General features: G+C 33.2%; 1 protein-coding gene across 2 annotated transcripts in view; it reads left to right on the forward strand.

The window, feature by feature from the left end:
• Positions 1 to 23,705, forward strand: part of LOC124364299 (RNA-binding protein 25) — a 62,605-nt gene that overhangs the window by 9,440 nt on the left and 29,460 nt on the right. For both annotated transcript variants that reach the window (XM_046819666.1, XM_046819667.1), the window contains exons 3-9: positions 1,338 to 1,435; positions 2,963 to 3,009; positions 4,260 to 4,488; positions 7,664 to 7,801; positions 8,397 to 8,558; positions 9,922 to 10,019; positions 14,553 to 14,639. In XM_046819666.1, coding sequence (XP_046675622.1) covers positions 1,338 to 1,435; positions 2,963 to 3,009; positions 4,260 to 4,488; positions 7,664 to 7,801; positions 8,397 to 8,558; positions 9,922 to 10,019; positions 14,553 to 14,639 — 859 coding nt within the window. The remainder of the gene's footprint in view (positions 1 to 1,337; positions 1,436 to 2,962; positions 3,010 to 4,259; positions 4,489 to 7,663; positions 7,802 to 8,396; positions 8,559 to 9,921; positions 10,020 to 14,552; positions 14,640 to 23,705) is intronic.

Raw genomic sequence — 23,705 nt, forward strand, 5'->3', positions numbered from 1 at the left:
CTGACGTCATATTGTCAATTGTACACCTGATGAACCAGTGAGAATACCTCTTCACCTAGAGTACATTATATTTTGTAGTCTAGGTGTCTGTAATGTTAAAACAATATAGAGCTATTTTGAGCTTCTTAGTCACCTTTTTGGTTCTCTTCAGATGAACTTAACTCCAGATTCCAGGAGTCAAGTTTGCGGCTCTCAGGTTTCCAGTCGCTGCACTAAGAGGACGGTGAACTAGAGTTTAACTCATCATTCAAATTGAATCAACCGTTCCCATCATAGCTTTTACTTGTTCCATGTTGTAAAACACATTTTTGGAACTTATTTATGGAAACAGAAAGAAAGCAAATGGCGTAAGGTCTAAATGAGTAAGGAAGTCATGTAATTATTTTGCTAAATACTTACTTGAATCATTGAGGCTTCATCCAGTTGGCCTATACAGCGTTGATATGGTCAAGATGCTGGACTCGTCTCGAACATCAATACAGATCTCCAGAATTTCAGGAAATATAGTAGGCTCTAAAGAGAGTGACCTTGTGGCTCTAATGTTATATATGAAAAAAATCACAAACATTAGAGGAGAAATTCTTTTAATTTGCTCGTGAATTTTTCAGTGATTTGATATTTGGAAGCCATATTTAGAAAGTTTTAATTCCTGAATACTTGTATTGAACACTATTGTATTGTAGCCTGTTGTATTTGCGTTTTCCATATCTTATTTTAACTTTAAGCTTTAGGGCTTATAATTGGGTAATCAATTGTTTAGACTCTAAAAATGTACTATAACAAAGCTTGTAAGATAAACTCCAGTTTTATAACATCAGTACCTAGGCTATTTGATATATCTATAATAAAAGGTAATGTTGACGCAACATACATAGGTCCAGGGTGAGTGGAATTGTTTATACAGTATCCAGACATTTTGAATTATTTGTTTCATGGAGTATTACTTTGAAGTGATCAATAATTTTGACTTCATCTCTTGGAGTTTGTAATAATTTGAAGTTAGTAATAATTACGAATATCCAGCAGATTCCTTATGCAAAATTAAAACCTTGATTGAAAACTAAGAAACAGTAGAAGTAATCTAAACAATGTATTAAAATTGCTTTCTTTCGTTAGATACTCTGCTTGGTATGACAAAAGCCTGGATAAGTAACAAATTACAGTAAATCCTAAAATAAACTAGTAGTAATATAAATATGCACATATTTATTAGTTGTTCATCGAATAGTAACAACTGGCCAGTATATTGTGAAAACTAGAAGTAAATTATTGCATATATTTGCTAAGTCAGTGTGCTTAAAGTAGTAAATAACAACTAAACATGTAATATTTTTCAGTGTGGGTTACATGGTGATGTCTTATCCCGGTCGTCCCCCCATGGTTCCGGGCATCCCTATGCCTCCCGGGATGGGAATGCCTTATATGCCTATTGGAGGTAAATAACTAATTTACATTACTTATAAGTAAATTTCCATTCTGAAAATGCACTATTGTGGTTGCCATTTTAATAACCTTACTCAGTGAGAGTGAAATGTTCTAATGCTAGCCTTTAGACGAGAGTGCAGCAAATAAGACAGTTTAGAGCGTGGCTCCTATTTAGGCCACTTAGCCTCATCCAACCAGAGTTATGCTGTGTCCCAAACTGTTCTCCCACCTGAGAGGCACAGAACTTTTTTTTTGTTCTCTTAGGACTTGAAGCTTATAAATTGCACTTAGTCCTGTAAGAACCTTTGCGCTACTTCCGGAGTGACAGGATATTCAGGATGGGTAAGGTTAGGGAGTAGGGGCTGCCTCCTATCGAGATCCATGAGGAAGAATTAGGGCACTACATCTCAAAGTCATGTCCCCTTGGAAGAAGGGGAGGCCAGCTCTGAACCAGCCTCTCCAGTCAAAATAGGCAGGGGGTGGCATACTCTAGGTGAGGTTAGCAAGAACCTCTGAGGTTAGGGAACAAACCCCACCAACTCCAACAGTCATCTCCCACAGTAGACTAGACCTATCGAATTGCCCCTGAACCCTAGAATCTCGACATATGCAGTTAGTGATGTGCCGCTCCTGGACGTCCATAAGGTTGCCCAGATTGAAGTGATACATCGGTTTTTGCTGTGCCCAGTGGTGGGTTCAACTGGAAGGTATAAACCAGCCAGAAGTGATCCCTGCTGGGTAAGGCACAGAGCTTAGTGACATTCTCAATATTTAATATTGGTACACCGAAAAAATATGTGAGCTGTTCATATTAAAAGGAGCATAAAAAGACCTGTGTTTTGGTAAAAGTATAGTTTCTCTAGGCCCAAAATTAAAGTAATTATATCAATATTTTTATAATCACTCCACATTTTTACGTAAAACATGTCCTAACTTTCTTCTTGTAATATTTTTAATTTTGTATTGCCAGACTAGAATTGTATACAAAATTAAAATAAAATGTTCATATTTGTTATAAAATCACAATTTTTTATTATGTCTATACATTTGGGAAAATGTATTTTGTTTTCTTTAACCCTAAATATTTTTACATATTAAAAACAAAAATATTCTAGCATCAGACTTTATTTTTGGTGATTTTTTTCTTTATAGATATTTTTTAATTTTGTTTAAATGGATGGCTGAAGTGTTTGTTAACCCTTTCAGTGGAAAGGGTTTAAAAGAAAAATATGAACTTAAGGCCTGAGTGACTTTTTAACTCAAATAGTGTTTTGCATTTAATTTTTATATTCTCTGTGTTAATAATTATAATTATTCTTTATTGAACATATTCTTAGAGAACAGTACAATCGTCAGATTTTATTTTGTTAGAGCAGATTAGAAAGTTCTGTTTAAAAAGTCATTTATTGTGTACTTTTTACACCTTTTAAGTGGCCACTATAGCTAACGCACAATGCAGGTTTGGTTATTGTCCTAGAATTTAATTTTAATACTTGTGTTGGTGCTTTATTAATTACATCAAGATTTTATTTCACAGGTCCTCCTCCAATGATACCTACTGTAATGCCGATGGCCCATCCTCATGTAAGTGGAGTATATAAGATATTATTCATTGTTCTTTTGTACTACATTTAGATACAAAATTAATTAATAATGTCATTATGACGAATGGTTGTTGTTTTCTGCCTATATGTTATTTAGGCTATATAAGTAAGTGAATACATATATACGTATTATAAATATAAAAGTTACCGCGCAATCACATGTTCCGAGCTTGAATTTAGGTACTATCATGAGGGATTTTTTTCTTTTTTCACCAGAAGTGTGTGCCAAAGGTAATAAAAAATGTTTGATAATCTGGAACGTGATCGGAGGTCGGGAAAGTACTTGTCGGAAAAGCCCCTAATCGGTTCTTATAATAATATTCGGTTCTTGTAATAATAAGTATTTGATATGGACAGAATGATCTCCTCGCTGACATCGCTTCATTTTGGAATGCAGAAAACAAGAACCAACCATTATAATGACATGTAGTTTGTATAGTATGTCAAATAAAGTGTGTTCTTTCTAATAATGTAGGTTTTTAGATTCTCAGTAAGATAAACTTTAAAAAATAGTGGCCTCCGGATAATACCAAAGTACAGAAATTTCTTAATTTATGGAAAAAGATGAAAGTCTGATTGAAGGTGCCAAGACAAGGCAGTATGGTGATTGTCCAGTAATTTCCAATGAAAGTTGTCTGGTTGTGTCATTTTTCTTACTGCAACATGAGGCAGAATGATGTTGCTAGAGAGTAGTTTCTATTGGTGGTTATGAAAGGCATACCTAAGCCGTGATAAAGTTTTTTATTGCCTCTCAGTATTATTGTTGTTGCAGTTGGCAGGAAGTATCATGATAATAATGCCTTTCTGATTGGAAAAACTGAGTCAAGTTTTCATTCACCTTTGTTCTTTCCTCATCGTAAAACTACACAATTAATGCAGATTTCCTTGATTCATAATATTTTTATCCAACGAGCTGCTGTTAAATTTCAGCAGGATACTTTTTAGCTTTTAAAAACCAAATAACAGAACGCATATCACAATCGGTAGGATTATTGATTGATATGTTGACAAATAAAGCAGAATAAAGCTACAGCCAACACTGACAGGGTTGGGAAACAGTAATGTTGATGTTATTAAGGACTGTCTGAGACACCAACCTTGAACGGCTGTCAAATGACAGCCTGCGTGGTCTTGATGTGCATTTGAGTCTTGCTTAAATATGATATGATTCTTGTTTTTGTAACTTATAAATGTAGTGATGCTCAATGGGAGTCTTCTTTGTGTTAATAGATGATGGCAGGGCCACCGATGACAGCGATGCCTATGAGAACGTTCCGGCCGCACAACTCGACGCAGCAGCGTCAGCAGAACCGCCCAAGGCCGGCACTGGTGCCGCAGGTGGTTACTGGACCCACAGTCACAGTTTTTGTGGGTAACATCACAGACAAAGCCCCGGATCAGATGATCCGGCACATTCTGGCAGCCTGCGGCACTGTTGTGTCCTGGAAACGCGTTCAAGGTCAGTATGCATTCATTTACAGAATTGTGTCAAAGACAAATGTAGGACGCAAGAAATAAATGGTCATAGCAAAAAGAAAGTTTGATGAAGCTAATCTAATATTAAGTCAATGTAAACAAAATATTGAAAAAAATAATTGTCTGGTAGGGAATATTAAAGAAAAGGGAAAGAATAATCATAGTTCAAACATTCATTTATTGTATTGATCATTTGTGGCTGATTCAGCATTATATTAATATCAACATTATTAAAGAAATTACATTTTTTTTTCTTTTGAATGATTTTTACTTTTGTGTGGAACATAAGTTGTTTGACTAATAATATACTCAATATTGCAATTCAGTACAGTAATACTGCAATATTTAATTAGTTTGTTCATTTATTCCAGTTAATAGTAAGGTTGGGGAGGAACGTATTGTGGTTCATTTAATTCTTTCCTCTTTCTAGAAAATATAATTATCTCCATATGTAACAATAGTTTAAAATAACATGTATCACTTCACTAGCTAAACTGACACCAATTTAGTTGTAACAATTAATCATTATAAATTGTTGTTGAAAACTCATTTATCATGAATACAGTGGAACCTCGATAAGTCGGATTAATCGGTACCCGCGCGGCCGTTCCGGGTTAACGAAAATCTGGGTTAGCCGGAGAATTAGGTAACAATTAATAAAATACGGTATACTTACAGATAAACTCCATTATAATTGTAAAAACATCAAACATATGCACATTTAATTATTAATCCTTACAGTACATTTATAACTGTTCATTTCCTGGTAAAAAAACTCAGTCAGCTTTGGTTGTGCCAATGTCGTCTGCCGCTTGCGTGCTGTGCGATCTCGCAGTCTCTTCAACATGAGCAATTCAGCCGGCGATGTTTCTGCCTGCCGCTCGAAATAAACCATTAGTTCGTTTAGTTTGGTCACTGCATCTCCATGACTCATCACTGGATCTTCAATGTCCCCGTCTGCCTCCTCAGCGTCTGATTCATTAGCATCAGATAAAAACGACGTGATCACTTCCTCGTCAGTAAGTGGCTCATAGCCTCCGTTATTGTCTGCCCCTAACCACAGAGTAATGTCATTTTCATCGACTTCAGAGCAGCCATCAATATTTTGGAACATATCCAAAAGTTCTCGGGGATGGACATCGTCTGGAGAGTCATTTTCCATATTACAGTTCCCCACTGGTTGAATTATATTTTCAGGCAAGTCGCATACACCCTTCCACAGTTTTTTCCAAGATTTAATTAAGCTGATTCTAGTCACTTGTTCCCAAGATTCTGCAATCATGTACATTATAGTTTTCACATTAAATGTTTTGAGAATCTCAACTACACCGTGTTCTCCTTCATTGTCAATGATTGTGCTTAGCATCTGTCTTCTGTAAACCTTCTTGATTTTCTCGAGAACCCCCTGGTCCATGGGCTGTAATAGTGCTGTTACATTAGGCGGCAAAAACTTGACAGTAATGTCCCCACTGACCAGCACATCTGCAGACGAATGTGAAGGAGCATTATCAATTAGTAGGACAGCTTAATTGGCAACCCACAATCTTTTAAATATTTCGTCACACCTGGCACAAAACAATCAAAAAACCAGTTTTTAAAAGTGTTGCTGTCCATCCATGCACTTCTTTGATACTTGTAGACAACTGGTAGAGAATCCCGATTTACGTTTTTCAGTGCTCGCGGATTTTTCGCTTTTCCTATTAAGAGTAGAGGAAATTTATGCTTCCCCGAAGCATTGCTGCAGGCCATTATTGTCAATCGGTCTTTGCTTTTTTTATCCCTTTGCGTCTTTTTCAGTTTTTGAGGCCAAAGTTTTGCTCGGCAACATTCTGTAAAACAGACCCGTCTCATCGGCATTATATATTTGATCTGCCGTTAAATTTTCTTCTTTAACAAAATCCAAAAACTTGTTTTTATAGTCATCAGCAGTGCTGTTATCCGCAGATAGACTTTCTCCTGTGATAGATAGTTGGCGAATACCATGCAGTTTTTTCCACTTATCCAACCATCCTTGACTCGCAGTAAAATTTGGTTCACAATCAGGCAACCGCACAAAACCAAACATACAAAGCGTCGTCAAGAGTCTCGTTTTTAGCTTTCTTAGCTTTGCACCGATTGCCCAAACTGTCGTTTGTTATCATCTTGAAACAAAATTCTTCGATTTTTGTCCTATTTTTTTTTGCAATCCGATACTGTAGATATACCGACACCATAAGATGCTGCAATTGTTTTTAAAGATTCGCCTTTATCAATCCTACCTAATGCCTCTAGTCTCTTTTCCATTGTCACTACAACATTTTTACGTTTTCTTGCCATCGCGTAGATAAAAACAAACGCACAACACAAATGAAGCACACTATCTGAAGCACGATTGCAGAACAGAAGCGAACAATACAGTACACTACACACACACACACACACACACAACACGGGCACAAGCGAGCGGAGCGAAGTAGGAACGGTACTGAGGGGCCAGGCGTGGCGGTAGCGTGGGAGAGGATTTGGGGTAATACGCGTCTGTTATTGTTTCCGAGAATCCGGGACAATGACCGCCACTCAGCCGCCGTGTGCCATGAGTCACACACTCACTGTCGTACAGTCCCATCAAATACTGATGCAACATCGATTCACGGATACTATACCACTCAAAAATATTACGTTTTTATTATTGAAATGTTTGTCTTATTATTTTTTAATTGAAAATCGGTCCGGGTTAGCCGGACTTCCGGGTTAATGGGGGCCGACTTATCGGGGTTGTACTGTAATCAATCTTAATGCTACATTAACCCACTCTAGAAGTATCGTGCACATAGTAATCAAACTTGTGTTTAATTAACACTAAGAACACTAAATTTATATGGTGGGATTAGAGACACTCAACTTCACACCTTACACTCAATAGAGTTCGCTTTATAGCGTACCAAGGGATAATGTACCAAAATTCTTGATTAATAATTTTTTTCTTTCTTCATACATAATGAAGTGCGTTTTAAAATGTGTACTGGCTAGCAAATGATTAAATTCACGTTTCGCCACGGCATTGTTGGAATTGATTGTGAACTGTTGCTTGTATATGTGATGCTGTAGGTCTATATCCTCTCATGTCTGTGACAAGAATTGCATAAGTATTTCATCTACAATTTTTGTTTGTTTTTTAGCTTTTGGGTTTTGTGAGTACGGGAACCCAGATGCAGGACTCAGAGCAATTCGTATTCTTCATGAAATGGAAATTGGTGGAAAGAAGCTTGTTGCTAAAGTGGACGCCAAAACAAAAAGTGTTTTGGATGAATATAAAGGTAAGGTATAAACACAATGAAATAAATTAGTGAAAATTGACATTCAAACAATATTGGTTCATTTTATAAAGAGAGTTCATTATGATTGCCTATTCAATCATCATCTTCATCATAGTGTTGTTCAATTTTCAATAATTTAAAATTCAAAGTTCTCTGTGATCGTAATGTGTACAATCAAGTGAAGCATAAAAAACAAACTATACTGTCTTATCCTGTAGTAATTCTTCATTCAGTGTGGTTTTATTTCCTCATTTCTCTTTTTCATCCTTATTCTGCTTCCTGTAAGGAATCAGAAGATTTCATGTTTCTGTACTTACCTGTTTTTAGTAAAATCTCAATGTAACATTCCATATTATTTGTTCATTTTAAAGGCATTTATATAGTTTGTTTATTTTTCTAGATAGGATTTTGGGTTGAGATTTTCTTTTAAAAGAGTCAACTATAAAAATTAAATTTTAATCATAATAAAGTGATGTATTCATTATTATAAAACATTGCTTTAAGGTTGTAATTCTTTAGATGCATATAGCATATGTGTTTAAAACATCCTGCTGTTGTAATCGCACCAGTGATTTAAATAAGTTATTTTGTACAGCTGAAAAACGGAAAAAGATCAAGGGAAGGTCTCCTCTCCAAGATGAGCCAGAAGAACCAGATGATTACATCGATGAGGAGATGAAGAAGACGGACCAGGCCGCCCAAGAGAGAATACTGGCCATACTGGACGACTACCAGCAGGACATGAAAAACTATTCTGGTAGGTTGTGAATCTCATGTTTGTTGGCTCAAGTAAGGGAAGTTGAATGAACCCTCTCAAGGTCCCTCAGAATACAAGGTATTTGTTTTGTTTTTAGTAATCCAAAAAAGGTAGTACTTTGAAATTCCTTACATTATAATAGAATATGTGGTGGGTATTACAAAAATTTAATTTGAATAATTTTATTGTGTTTTTAGTATGTTACGCATTGTCAGAGTCTTTGTGCTTCATAGTTTTGTACGTGGCTTTTCAGCCTCAATACAATATTTTTAAAAGCATTTCAAAAGACAGCTGAATATCATGACTGTCTAAAGGAGCTAAGGGATATTGAGTAAAAAAAATGTAACAGAGTGTTACTCTTAATGATATAATTTACGTCACACACTGTGACACTTTAGAAAGGCTGGACAAGAGAGGAGAAGCAGCAAGACAAGCACTGGTAAAGTTAAATGTATGAGGCATGTTTATAAGTAATTACCGCTATGATTTATAAAAAAATGTAATAAACTTTTTGTAAGAATTTTATATGAAATCCTTTTCACATACTTTTCTACGTAATTGCCACTTATTGTATCTAAAAAAAATCTTTGATACATCGATTGGAAAAATCTTTCTGATTTAATAGCGACTGTACCTAAATTATTTTTATGCTTCAGTTGTCATTGTGGCACTGATATTCATGATGCTTCTGATTTAAAAAAAAAAAAAAAAACATGAAAGTTGCTGGGTACTAAATTAGGTCTATTTGGGGATTATAAAGTTGTGCCTAGCAAAATGCTTGAGATGAATTTTTTGTCTGATGGTGAATTTCATTCGCTTTCCTACAAGTCTTAAGCATCAAGGAGACGAATAACATCATTTACTTCACGTCGACAGGATTCTCAATTGAAAAGGCATTCAAAATATGCATCAGCAGATCGGTTTTTACTGTAAATTGCGTTTGTGGCGTGCTAACGGGAAAAGGTAGGCAGTGAAAAAATGCGAGACATGAACTGTAGCACTGCAGTGGCAGAATTTCAAAATATTTTAGGTACTTACTTAAAAATACACCTTATAAATTCTAAACTCCAAGAACATATGTTTTTTATCAAAAAATCCTACCACACTGGCCAACCTAGCCTGAAGAAGGTTCTAAGAGAAAATGTCTATATTCAAGAAACTTCCTTCCCCTACTGGCTCAGAGCCCTTCTAAAACCTGACAATGTTTAGTAAGCAGCACAGTTTCAAATTAAATATGAAACAAGTAGATATAAGGCATGGAGGTTGGTAAAAGATTTAGTTGAATGTAATACTATAAGTTGATTGTAATTGTCATATCTTTTCTTTTTAACAAATTTTTAATAAATCTGTTGTTTGTTAAAAGCGTCAAGTGAGAATGAGAGAAGGACCCAACGAAATATGACTGACAGACTTGCGTTGTTGACTCAAGCTTCAGAAGCCAGTGTTCGAGATGCTGACGGGGTAAGACACCTTACATTATTACGTTTGTTGTGATATACACAGGTTAAGCGTATTACAATGAGAGCAAAAATGTGAAATATTTTGTATGAATATAAAAATATAAATTCAAGACACCAAACAGTTTGTCTTAAGATTTTTAAAGATTACAATTTAGTTTTTAGGTGTATATAGAATATTACAGAATATTTCTCAGTAATTGGTCTGATATCATCTATGATACAAAAGTTTAAAACTGGACATTGTTGCCAACTGAGCCAACAATGTCATCAAATAACTTCTCACAATGCAAGGTTCTTAATACATTATGGTATGTGATTAAAACACTACCAAACAAATTTATTACAAATACAGACTAATAAGAAAACATTGAAGACACATTGGAACACTTGCCTCCAAATGTAAACAAAAAACGGATTGACTGGCTTTTAGTTCAAACATCTTTAGGGTTTTTACACTTCAGTGAAAACCAGGAATTTCCAGGATAGGTTCGACAATCCATCGACAGGACTCAGCAATAGAATGGAGCGTAATTAATTATTGGTGGTCTGGCAGTAGACAGAATACAGATCACTACAATGTTATTGCAGTATTTTAGTTTTTAAAACCTAGATAGACAACTTAATTGATTATCACTTTTGTAAATATTTTATGTGTAGTATTTTTACTATTTACGATCCCGCATTGGTGGTCTGCAGCGTTTATTCGCTGATGACATCATTGTCATCATGCAAATAATTGATTATGGGTTAATCCATTTCAAATCACCCAATAAAAATAAAATTTTTTTGCTCAACATTTTTAATTTGCCTAATTTTTTTATTATGAGTTCCCTATGCGTAGACAATCACAAAACACTAATTGAAAAAATTTTACAAGCCATAGCTTTTTTTCCTGGCGGCCATTTTTTAAATGGTGGTTTTTGCAGATTTTAGTAAAATACGCAGTTTGCGAAAAGTTTAATTGCCAAGCTATTTTTAAAGATATTAGAATAATCCAAAAACCAGTGTGTTCAGCATAAAATGAACTTCAATTTGACATTATAATAATGTTTCTTTTGTGCAAGAAAGTCAGTAAAACTTGTTCTGCAAAAATCTCGGAAGAAAATCATCAATTGTTACTTTTTAAGACCATAAAAGTTTAAGAAGGAAAAGAGACTCATTACTAATATTTTATTTCTTTGTTGAAAACTAATATACCTACCTACTGAAAAAGTTTTAGCCCTGAGAACGCTCTCCTTTTTTTTCTAGAGCTTTTTCAAAAATGGCCGAAAGCCTAATAATGTCAATATTCTAGGGTTAATAACTAAAAAGGGACTGAATGAAAATAAATGAAAATTTTACAGAATGTTCTTTATACAAATAGGAATATCTCATAAAAAAAATTATGACTGAGACTTGACTACATTTAGAGATATACAGCATTGAATTTCAGTTAAAAGCGCTACACTTTTTCTCGCTTGTGCGGTACCAAGTTAGCAAACAAGGGCTTGTTTAAATCATTATGTTAACAATAAACTTATATTTTAATGCTCAAACATTATATTCCTTATTTAAACCTACTTAGGATTTACAATAAAAATTTATTTAAAACCAGAAAAATTAGTGACCATCTTGATCACAATACCACGACTGTGTACACATTTCAACATCACACCTAATTAGTAAAATAAAGTAATAGTAAAAATCACATGATGTAAAAATATGTGTTAGTACCTGAGGAATATTTTAAAATAGTAACTCATAATCTTACACAGTGAGAACAATAGGTAAGAATCATAATTCTTCAACTTAACTTACCGATACAATTTTTGTACTACACTTGCATACAGTATCCACATAATATTGTTCTTCTTCTGTGCATTTTAGATTTAAAACATTGGTTTTAATTACTTGTTGGCTGCAAATTTTCATCAGCGAATTAAATAAAGATGATATTCCATTACATAGTTTCTCATTTATGTTATGTGTCCTACAAGACACGTTTGTTAGTTCCAGTGGAGTTACCTGTCGCACTATTTTCTTAGCAAGGGCACCCAGGCAGTGTCATTTTTGGAAAGCTGGAAGGCAGTTTTTGGTCCAGAAGGGAGAAAGAAATGTCATCATAGATACAAGCAACATAGTCATTACTCATAAAAGATGATACATTTGTGAAAAGTATCGATGTTTGATGATCATCAAAGTTTGAGCCTGCAGAAGTAACAAAAACATCTTATTTGGTTGCCACTTATGGGATGTATATGTGATAGCTTCTTGTTTCCTTTCACTGGTAAACAGCATTCAAATCTCTCGGTAAGTTTTTGTTTCCATTTGCTTGATTTCGGCTGAAGGAACAAAAATATACTGAACTCCAGTAATAATTTTCTCAACAATATTTGAACATATCTTGTGGAGTCAGGATATGTTCAGTGTAAGGTCTTTTAAGTGAAGCTCGTGTGACTTCTCGTTTCGTGGTTCCCCCAATACCATCGCAAGAATTCTTCCCGTATGATGAGGCAAAGAAATTCCATTCTGCTTTTAAAACCGAAATCATTTTTGTGTAGGCAGACAGTAATGAAGTTTTTCTTATTTTTGTACTGGCTGCTTGCTCCATCACTAAAGTAAATTACCATTTAAAAAATTAGGGTTTATCTTCTTTATTTTACTAATTAGGTGATGTTGAAATGTGTACAAAGTCGTGGTATTGTGATCAAGATGGTCACTAATTTTTCTGGTTTTAAATAATTTTTTATTGTAAATCCTAAGTAGGTTTAAATAAGGAATATAATGTTTTGAGCATTAAATATATAAGTTTATTGTTAACATAATGATTTTTAAACAAGCCCTTGTTTGCTAACTTGGTACCGCACAAGCGAGAAAAAGGGTAGCGCTTTTAACTGAAATTCAATGCTGTATATCTCTAAATGTAGTTAAGTCTCAGTCATAATTTTTTTATAAGATATTCCTATTTGTATAAAGAACATTCTGTAAAATTTTCATTTATTTTCATTCAGTCCCTTTTTAGTTATTAACCCTAGAATATTGACATTATTAGGCTTTCGGCCATTTTTTGAAAAGCTCTAGAAAAAAAAGGAAAGCGTTCTCAGGGCTAAAACTTTTTCAGTAGGTAGGTATATTAGTTTTCAACAAAGAAATAAAATATTAGTAATGAGTCTCTTTTCCTTCTTAAACTTTTATGGTCTTAAAAAGTAACAATTGATGATTTTCTTCCGAGATTTTGCAGAACAAGTTTGACTGACTTTCTTGCACAAAAGAAACATTATTATAATGTCAAATTGAAGTTCATTTTATGCTGAACACACTGGTTTTTGGATTATTCTAATATCTTTAAAAAATAGCTTGGCAATTAAACTTTTCGCAAACTGCGTATTTTACTAAAATCTGCAAAACCGCCATTTAAAAAATGGCCACAAGGAAAAAAAACTATGGCTTGTAAAATTTTTTCAAATAGTGTTTTGTGATTGTCTACCCATAGGGAACTCATAATAAAAAAATTAGGCAAATTAAAAAATGTTGAGCAACATGACCTGGGTGATTTGAAATGGATTGACCCTTATGGAAACCTGATTCTATTGTACTATGTGTATGAAAACCTGTAGGTAATTATTTAACCTTATTAGCAAATGTTCATAGTTTAGTACATATATTTTGCTGTAGTTCTGTATTGGTCTTTGTGCATCACTGCGAGTCTACTGTATACATTTGCGAACGGCAGCTGATCGGCATTACTCAAATTATTGATAGATAAAAACATGTTTTTGTTATACTTTGTTTGACAAATTGTATAGATGACCAAATTAACAAAATATTGTGCTTTTGTAATTTTATTTTTGATCTATATATCTGTACATCACTGCGAGCCTGCTGCAGCTATTCACATACAACAACTTATGGAAATTTTTGATTGAAAAACGTGTTTTTGTCTACTTTGTGTTTAAAAACCCGTAAATAAATAGATAACCTCCAATTGACAAATTATCATATTTTCATAAGTGATATCTTTCTTGCAGTACTGTATTTATGTAGATGCATCGCCATGAGTGTGCCGTGAATGTCTGCGGACAGAGCTGTTAAGAGAGCTACTGATAGAATTAATGAATGATCAGTTAAAAAGAGAACTTACTTAAGAAACAAGTTTAGTGGATTTCTTTTTTTCTGATTTACAAACTTTGAACATTCTATCAACAAATAAAGATTTATATTAATCTTCATGTTTTGCTATTTTGTAATTATTACTTATATGGTTTCATTTGTATTGTGTGAAACTACTAGAATGGCTTAAAGTAAAATGTTAAAATATTTAAAAATTAAAATATTCCCTAGCAGTGTCTTAGGGCAGAAGTTCTATGTAATTGTAATTACTTTTGTGTTCTGCAATTTTCCAAGATTTCTCTTTTTTAACAATTTCTTGCATTTAAATCCTCATATTGTTTATAAATTTGTAAAATTGGAAGTCATGTTTTATAGTGTATTTGTTCAGTATTAAGGGATACGTTTTGTTTGTTAAGGCATTAAAAATGTTTGTATTTATTTTCAGCCGATTGATCTAGACGATGCCAACATAGAAGAAGGTAAACGAGACTTGATTACTCGAGAAATTGGCAAATTCCGAGAAATAATGAAGGTAAGCAAAATGCATTCTTTTCACATTGAAAAGTAAACAACATGAACATTAAGAAAAACCACCTCCTGTGGAGACAATTAAATTCAGATATAAACGTTAATATTTGACAATTTTTCTGTTGAACTGTTGTAAAAGTAAACAAAAGTGTATAAAGTAAATGAAAATTATTTTCTAAATGTAAGTGGTAAAATGTTAAGTGGGGTAAGTGTTGATTGTTGCAACTGGACCATGATATAGGTTTGACTGAGACGGCGACGTCGGACGAGTGTTTGCTAGATTACGCCAATGGTGAGTAATAATTCTGCGATCTGAGCAACATGTAGCCAGCCACATGGTTCACTCAACCACGGTTCTCTCGTGTGTGCAATCCACGTTGAGTTGTACCTCTCGTTCTTGTCGTTCGTAATAACCTAGCAAATCTGAAAATGATTGATATTGAAATAAAGTTCAATTTTAAATGTGCCAAAACTGTGTTAACCCTTGAACCGGTTGTGTTCACAAGCTCTGGCTTATTATTTTAACCACTTGTAAGGTCTTTGTGAAATTAGCAAGTTGAACCGATAATATGTTTAACTGTGTATTATTTTGTTTAGAAAAGTTTATGAAATAATAAAACACTCTATTTATAACTACCTAAAGAATAAAAGTTTAAAGAATAATGTGAAAGTGATCAAAATTTTAAGGCCGGTCATGGTATGTTTCAATGGTATCTATTTTGAAATACGTTGATAAAATCCGACCAATTAATTGAACCCATTAAAAAAAATGTTCAATACCCAGCACTGTAAGTACATAAGGACTTAATGTTGTTTTCACCAGTTGAAGGGTTAAGTACAGTTTACTCTCTAAAAAGTGTCTTCTTAACAAATAATGTTGCCGAGTATGTGGCTGGCTGCAGTAATATTATTTATATAATGTACCATGTAAAACTCATAGACAAAATGATTTTAAATACGTAAAGGACCAACTTATTCATGGCTCGCATGGTGTACAGTGTTGTGTTTCACTTGTAGGTCTCATATTTTATTGTCGTCCTTTGTTTTGAACTTGCCTTGCAGATACGTTTAGTTTTGTTTAAACCAAATTAATTTTGAGATTTGTTACATTTTTTGAATGTGTGTGTAACTCGTAATGTTCAGTTTACGATGCTGTTATTTTGCATTTTTGAGTGTACAAGTTCTTGAAGAAAGTGCAAAATAATTTTTTTTCTCAGAATATTCACATTTTACCTTGTGACGTATGAAGTCCATGTTACTTGAATCAATATAAATATCAACAAGATGTACAGTGAAATAATGTTTAAAATTAACTAATACAAAGACATAGAGTTATGTTTTATGAAATTATTCATATAAGTTATTTAAATTTTGACTATTTGAGTTGTATAAGTTAATTTAAATTAGTGTCAACTTAAGCTTATTTGGTTAATTTATTTTTTAAACATTTAATTCTTACCTATTTTATGAATGGGTCTGTCCAATAACATAATAATTTAGATTACAATAAATTTCAGTTAGTAATATAAGTTTTATTTAAGTAATTTACTTCCTTTTCTCTCAGATTTATAAACTTTTATATGTAATATCAATGTTTGATACAAAATAATTTTAAGTGGAGCCTGGTTGGGATTTTCATTAGTTGTACCTCACTATGAAATTAAGATCAACTAACTCAAATCTTGTCATTAATTAGGTTTTCATTGTAATCAGTAACAATAGTGTTAGATTTTCTTTTCCTTCCTTTCGTAATATATTCAGAGTAATTTGGCTTTTGCACATAGCAGCTTTCTGTCATTCGTATACGTGTCCGATGTATCTATGGACAACGTTTTGCCGGTGTAGTCTTGCATGCTTGTTGAAACTGAACTCACTAAATCTTGAACAAAACCTTGACTGACATAACGTGTCCGTGATATCCATTAGCATTTTGTAACTGTAAAGTGGCACGTGCTTTCTCGTGCATGAAGTAGACACCCTGAGTAGCGATAAGATAAGTTTTCAGGTGGTAGATCTCAATAGAGTGAAGACCAAGAAGTTACAAGGCCTCTCAAGTCGTAGACTCTGTAGTTTGTACATGCAAGTGTTTGCGGAAGATACAAGATCTGTGTTCATCATCAGGTATGCTGTGTTTTGCCATGTTTTGTACAAAGTAACCACTGTTCTGTACACTTTGCATGATACAAGTAGATGTTACTATATCTATACATACATTAGATTAATATTCAAGCAAAACAACAGGCCATATCACTCAGAGTATTTTAGGTCCGTCCGCTAATTGTCTGTCCACTTCTGCTTGAACGGTGGACACAATCAAATCTTATTTTAAGAAAATTGGTGTTTTTACCACCGACTGTGGGTTGTGAAAGCTCAAGTTTGTGCCATGCGTAACCTAGTATTTAGCAACAGTGCTTTGACAAAAGCACGTTACTTTGTTGAAATATCAAGGGTAATAAAAATGTTTCCATCAGTTGCTGTGATTAAAATACCTAGTTGGAGGAATGTGAAGTATGGCTCGGACTTAAATCTTTATTTTTGAAATTTATTTCGTCTAAGGCTTGCCATCATCACGTTAATTGCCGTAATTCTTTAGGAGGCCGTATCTACTTAAGATCTAATCAGCCTAGTTAGGAGTATTAAATAGGTATGTCATAGCAATAATAAAAATGAAATCTAGAAGAGATGACTAGATTGTGTTTGTAATCAGAGTAATCATAAGTGATAAATTCTTTACTCAAAGCAAGGTTTGTCAGTTCAAGCGTTCAATAAGATTTGACAGAATTAATTGTTGTCACGTAGTGATTGATGTTTGTGCAATCAACTCATCAGATCTACCTACGTCTGAAGAGACTAAACAAAGTCGAAACAACAAGGACATCACCAACCTGATAGACAATTGTAATGCCAACAAAATACTTTTTATTTTATTTTTATGATCATTATATCTCTTCAAATCTATAACGTTGTCTATAACGAGTGTACTGGTTAGCAGGGTACTGATCGCAAATTTCTGTGTCCGAGTAACATATCTTTTTATTATATGGTAGTGAATTCAAGTTTTTACCGAACTACAGACCTCTGTTACTAGTTTATTGTGCAATTAACATTTAAATTAAACTCACTACATGAATTTAAAATTCATAAATAATACATTATGACATTTCAATTTATGTACGTTATGTAAGTTTCAAATAATACAGAAATTTCAGTATTTTACATTCTTATTTTAGGTCCATCCTAATGAGTCTCAAGAAAAGGTCTAACCGAACTTAGGTGATGTAAAAAACAGTCTTGCTGACATTTAATTCTCATCATTTTCATTACTTTTCAATCTCAACCAGCTGAAAAATTTCACAGATTGAGGAGGCCAGTCAAAATAATGACTAGCAAGTAAATATTTATAGTTATTTTGGATATCCCCATGAAAAAGTTAACAACAGTTTTTTTTTTAATTTTGTTTTTAGGATTCAACAAAAATCGCAAAAAATCCTCAAAAATTATATGTAGATTAAGAACACACATACCTATCCATAATTTCTCATCTTGTTCTTCTGTATTGTTGAACATGTATTGAGGGCTCTGTATGTCTAATATATACAAGTTATCTGTTAATTCTCTATGTGTACTTTTAGGAACATGTCAGTTATTACAATTGCATGCTGTGTACTTGTAGAAGTACTTTTATCTTAAGATCATGCAAACAGTAAATAACATTAAACCCTTTTAACGTGTTGGTGTGGAAAAACTACCGAATGTTTTGTTATGTGCTAAAATTCACATCTAAAATTTTGTTGTCAATGTTGAATTTTTTTAATTACTTGAAGAAACTGTATTATCAATATAGTGATCAGATCATAATCATGTTACTTATCTACAAAATCATCTAACTTAAACTGAAAAAATAATATCTTAAGTAACACATAGCAGGGTTGCTACGCTCAGGGAAAATCGGGAATTTTGCTCGTTTTTAAAACTCAGGAATTTCAAAAGTACCTCTGGACTTTCTTAAAATTTATTGGTACTGAATTTCTTTTCTTCCTATTATTGAAAATGTCAAGTTTACAGGTGGAAGGGTCCTTTAACATCATGATTCAAAGTAATGAAGTGTCGAAGTCGAATCCGGAATCTCGAATCCACGGAATCGATTTGGATTCAAGAATTGATCGACGAGATTGGACAATCGAATCTGCAGCGATCCGCCGTGTAATTAGTTCCCTCGATAAATCGACTATAGACACATTACTGATCGCTAAAACGTGTTTTTGCTATACCTGTGTGTTTTTAAAATCCCACATAGATAAATTCATCTGCTACGTTTATTCGCAGGCAACAACTGATTATTCTGAAAAATTACTGATCGCCACAACGTGGTTTTATTGTACAAAGTGTCTGAAAACCCACAAGCAACTAATTTTATTCACAAATTTCAGTTTTGTAAATACTATTTTGCCTCCTGTATTTATGTACATGCATCACCACAATTCACTGTGTATATTTGTGGACAGTAAAAGTATTTTCTATATTTACGTTACTGTACCGTTGTGAGTTTCCTGTGTTTGTTCACGGACGACAGCTGATTGGCAATTGTGAAGACATGTTTTTGTGTTTGGAAAACGCTAAAATGATAACCAAATTTCTTACTTTTTAAAGTAATAATTTGCGTGCAGTTAGTATTTTTTATATGTACACTCATTCTTTGATATGTCTATACATTCTTGAATTTTGGTCTAAAAACCTGGAAATTTCTGAAAATTTAATTCTAAGAAATGTGTAGCAACCCTGCATAGGTTTCAATAAGTGGTCATCCATGTATTGAATTATACACTCCCATCAAAACTTACTTAGATAAGTGCCATATAAGGTGCATATTTATGTCAATAAATTAAAAATTTTGTTTAAGAGGTGTATGATAACGTTAAATTTTAGCTTGGTGTTAAAATGTATCATAGTAAATGTATGAATGTATGAAGTAATTGGTTGTGCTGAGAGACAAGACGGTCAACTACACAGTTATACATAGTCAACTGCTCAGACTAACCTTAAATCATACATTTGCTATTAGATCACAAAACTCACATTATATATATTTATAAAAGTATGCAGCTTTATACACGTTTTTATTGACCAATCTGCTGTAATCTTGTCCTGGTAAGCTTGATTTGATTGACTGGGGTTTGTGATTGCAGTCTTGACCTGGTATACCTGATTTTATGGATAGTCATTCACAGTCTTGACTTGGGTGTGCCCAACCTAGCAGATGGTCAGATGCAGTCTTGACCTGATATTCCTGACTTTTCGTGTAGTCAGTCTCATTCTTGACTTGGTGTACCTAACCTCCAGATGGTCAGACGCAGTCTTGACCTGATATGCCTGACTTTTCGTGTAGTCAGCCTCATTCTTGACTTGGTGTACCTAACCTAGCAGATGGTCAGACGCAGTCTTGACCTGATATGTTTGACTTTTCGTGTAGTCAGTCTCATTCTTGACTTGGTGTACCTAACCTCCAGATGGTCAGACGCAGTCTTGACCTGATATGCCTGACTTTTCGTGTAGTCAGTCTCTTTCTTGACTTGGTGTACCTAACCTAGCAGATGGTCAGACGCAGTCTTGACCTGATATGCCTGACTTTTCGTGTAGTCAGCCTCATTCTTGACTTGGTGTACCTAACCTAGCAGATGGTCAGATGCAGTCTTGACCTGATATGCCTGGCTCTTCGTGCAGTTGGCCTCAGTCTTGATCTGGGATGACAGACTTTACGGATAGTGAATATCAGTCTTGACTTGCTGTGTCTGACTTTACAGATAATAAGACAACAGTCTTAATCTGGTATGTTTGATTTATGATACAAGGGTTGAAATGAATATCGCTTTAGTGAAGAAGAAGTAAGATAGTTATCAGCTATGTGAGGTTATCAATGCTGTATTTTTATCTGTTACATTTAGTGTTAGTTTAACTTTGGAGGTCATATTACACAGTGTTTCACTGATTTTTTTGTATGATCATATCTTTTTGGTCATAAGTTTTTGTGTGGAGCTCATGTGGTATTAAGTCTAAACATATAACACTGGTCTGTTGATAAACATAAGGCGTTCCGACCTTGTGCTCCCGCGGTGATCGAAGATTGAAGACAGCACGTGCTGTAAGGTAACGTCGTTTCTCATCTTATCCCAACTTACAACTCCCTATTATAATAGTACTGATTTTGTTCAGTGTAAATTGTCAAAATGTATGATTTAGAGTCGTGCTTGCACAAGTTTGTAGTTTGATACTAGTTATAACATCGCTTTGTATAACTGCACTGTTTAACATATGACATGTTAGTGTGGCTTGCTTAGTCTTGTAAGTGACTGGTGCAATCCTATGTCAGTGTGCATGTCGCTAATTCAGTCTTATTCAAGTTGAAATCCATCTGTCTTCATTAGTAAGTATTATCGTTTAAATGTTTTGCTTAATGAATATGTCGCTATTTTACAGACTGTGTCAATTGTCGTGCCAGTCTTGTTAACAGGGGTTTCTAATTATTTAATTAAATGGTTTCATTTTTTACTGTTGTTTAATACGATTTATGTTAAAACCTGCGTCGTTTTCGACTGCATTTCTCTAGATTCTTTGCTACTTCTGGCTCCGTACTGTAAGTGCAGTTTTTCGTACATTATGTAAGTATAGACTTAAATACTTATATGTTTTGTCAAGCATGATTACTTGTAGTTCAAATCCGGATCAAAGAGGTTTATAGATTTTTGTTATTTTTACTGCTGTGTATTTTTGTAAAAGCTGAAATTACTTGTTGGTGACTGCTTGGTGCGTATAAAGATCAATACAGTTTTTTGTTTTCCAATGTACATAAATAATTTATTTTTGAATTATTAAATAATCGATTCAATTGTTGTTTAATTTGAAATCTTTCAAAATTATTTTTATGCAAGAAAAATATTAAATTATTTTTTAATATTAGTAAAACCGAAAACTTGCAAACATAGTATTGATTTAGTCCAGTAAAAAAAGTCAATAATTTACAAAACAATACTAAGTTGATCGTTGTTTTTGCTAACCATCATGTTCTTTGTGTAACTTGATGCCAAAACATTTTGACTCATAATAAAATTTTTAATTATTGTTTGTTTCAATATCATGTGGAGTTTAATTGTATAAACCGAATATATCACTGTATACGTATTTTGTCAATCACAAATAATATAAAAAATCATGGATAGCATGTTCATAAGGTTTTATCTCAAAAACACAACTTACTACTTCATGAAAACTAACATTAAATGCCATATAATATTTAAATCCTTCCTTCATTTGATTTTTTGGTAGAAAAATACACAACATTCACTAATAGAAGTTATTGGTTTTTTACCTATTGAATGTTTTGAGTTTTTTTGGTGTGCCACCTCATAGGCACTATTTATTTTAGTCTATTTCAGATAAGGGTTTTCCTAATAATGACGAGGTTAGCCCCCATCCAAGCTGAGTGGCACAGATAAGTATCATGATATTTATAGTATGGGATTATTTATTTGTTTTTAGGTTACTATTCTTTTCTATGAATCCATGTTAAACAGTAAATAACTAAATATTAACTTTTCGTCATCAAACTTTTGAACTTATTTTAAAGCAATCACTGCTGTTTATACAATTTTGTTGTTTAAAAAAAATCAGAATATCATAAACTGGTACAAGCAACCTGAATGGATTAGAATGGTTAAATTTTAGTGTAATATTACAAGTTATAATTAATAAAAGGCACATTCTAAAATGTGCAACTTTGTCGAAGAAACATTAAGAAATTGTTTTGACAATGTTCAGTTACTAAATAGATATTTTTCTTCACACAAAAACTCTTATTGTTCCTACCGATACACAAAACAAACTTTACAAAATTATAATAAATTTACAAGCACAGGGTTGCTACACTCAGGGAAAACCGGGAATTCTCGATAAATTTTGCCAATTCTGGTAAACTTACAAAAAATCAGAAAATAAAAAAATACTTCTGGAATTTCTTGAGTTTTGTTGTCACAGAATTTCTTTTCTCTGTTGAAAATGTCAACTGTAAAGATAAAACAATTTTTTACACCTTGGTAAAAAAAGTAGTGACGTGTGAGGTAAAATACCAAATCTAGAACAATTTGGATTCGAAAATCATTTGACAGGATTCTACAATCCACTTTGTGGAGATCCGCTGTGTAATTAATTATGGACAGATAACAAATACAACCAATATCTCCAATACACAAATTACTGATCGCTAAAACATGTTTTCTGTACTTTGTATCTTAAAAACTGTAAGTGTGTAGTAACCCTAAAGCAGTAGGCATTCCTTAAATGTTGACTGTTTGCATAATTTTGTTTAGCTAGCTCGAAGAAAGTTTTAATCATTTAAATGTAAACTTTACGGTATATGTACAAAATTACACACAGTTGAGAAGATGTTTACAAATTGAGTAATTTGGGAAAAATATTTCAGTTTTAATTCAAAATTTTGTCACACTTATTTTTTTATGTAATAGCAAAGTAATAATTTTGTTAGTGTTCTTTGATCAAAACAAAAAATATGTAAACTTGAAAATTTGTTAATCAAAGAGGCAAAAATTTTAACTAGAGTTTTAAAGCCGAGCTCACTTTTACAAAATTAGAATAGTCATGGTCTTCTTCCTAACATAGAAGCATAAAGTTAAACAAAGTCAAATAAAAGTTTGTGTACCCTGGATATAACCAACGTAATCTCTTTCTGTTCTTGTAAAGTGAGATTAAAAAAATGTTGCTAGCTCAAAGGTGATTGTACTTATTTAATCTAAATTTTAACAAAAGTAGGAATAGATGTAATTGAAGTAGATTTAAAATGAAGAATTATGATAAAAAAATATTTCCACTTCATACTAAAAGATCTGTTCAAATTAATTAATAGGTACTAAAGATGTATTAAGTTAATAATTCAAATATTTTTATGGATACAAACTAATTGTGTTTGCACTTAGTCAACTCTTCAGGAACATTTGGAACACTTACATGAATATAAGGAGGATAAGATAAAGAGATTTTCTCTCAAAAAATTAAACATTTA

Source organism: Homalodisca vitripennis, chromosome 6, assembly GCF_021130785.1.
Source record: "Homalodisca vitripennis isolate AUS2020 chromosome 6, UT_GWSS_2.1, whole genome shotgun sequence".
NCBI lineage: Eukaryota > Metazoa > Arthropoda > Insecta > Hemiptera > Cicadellidae > Homalodisca > Homalodisca vitripennis.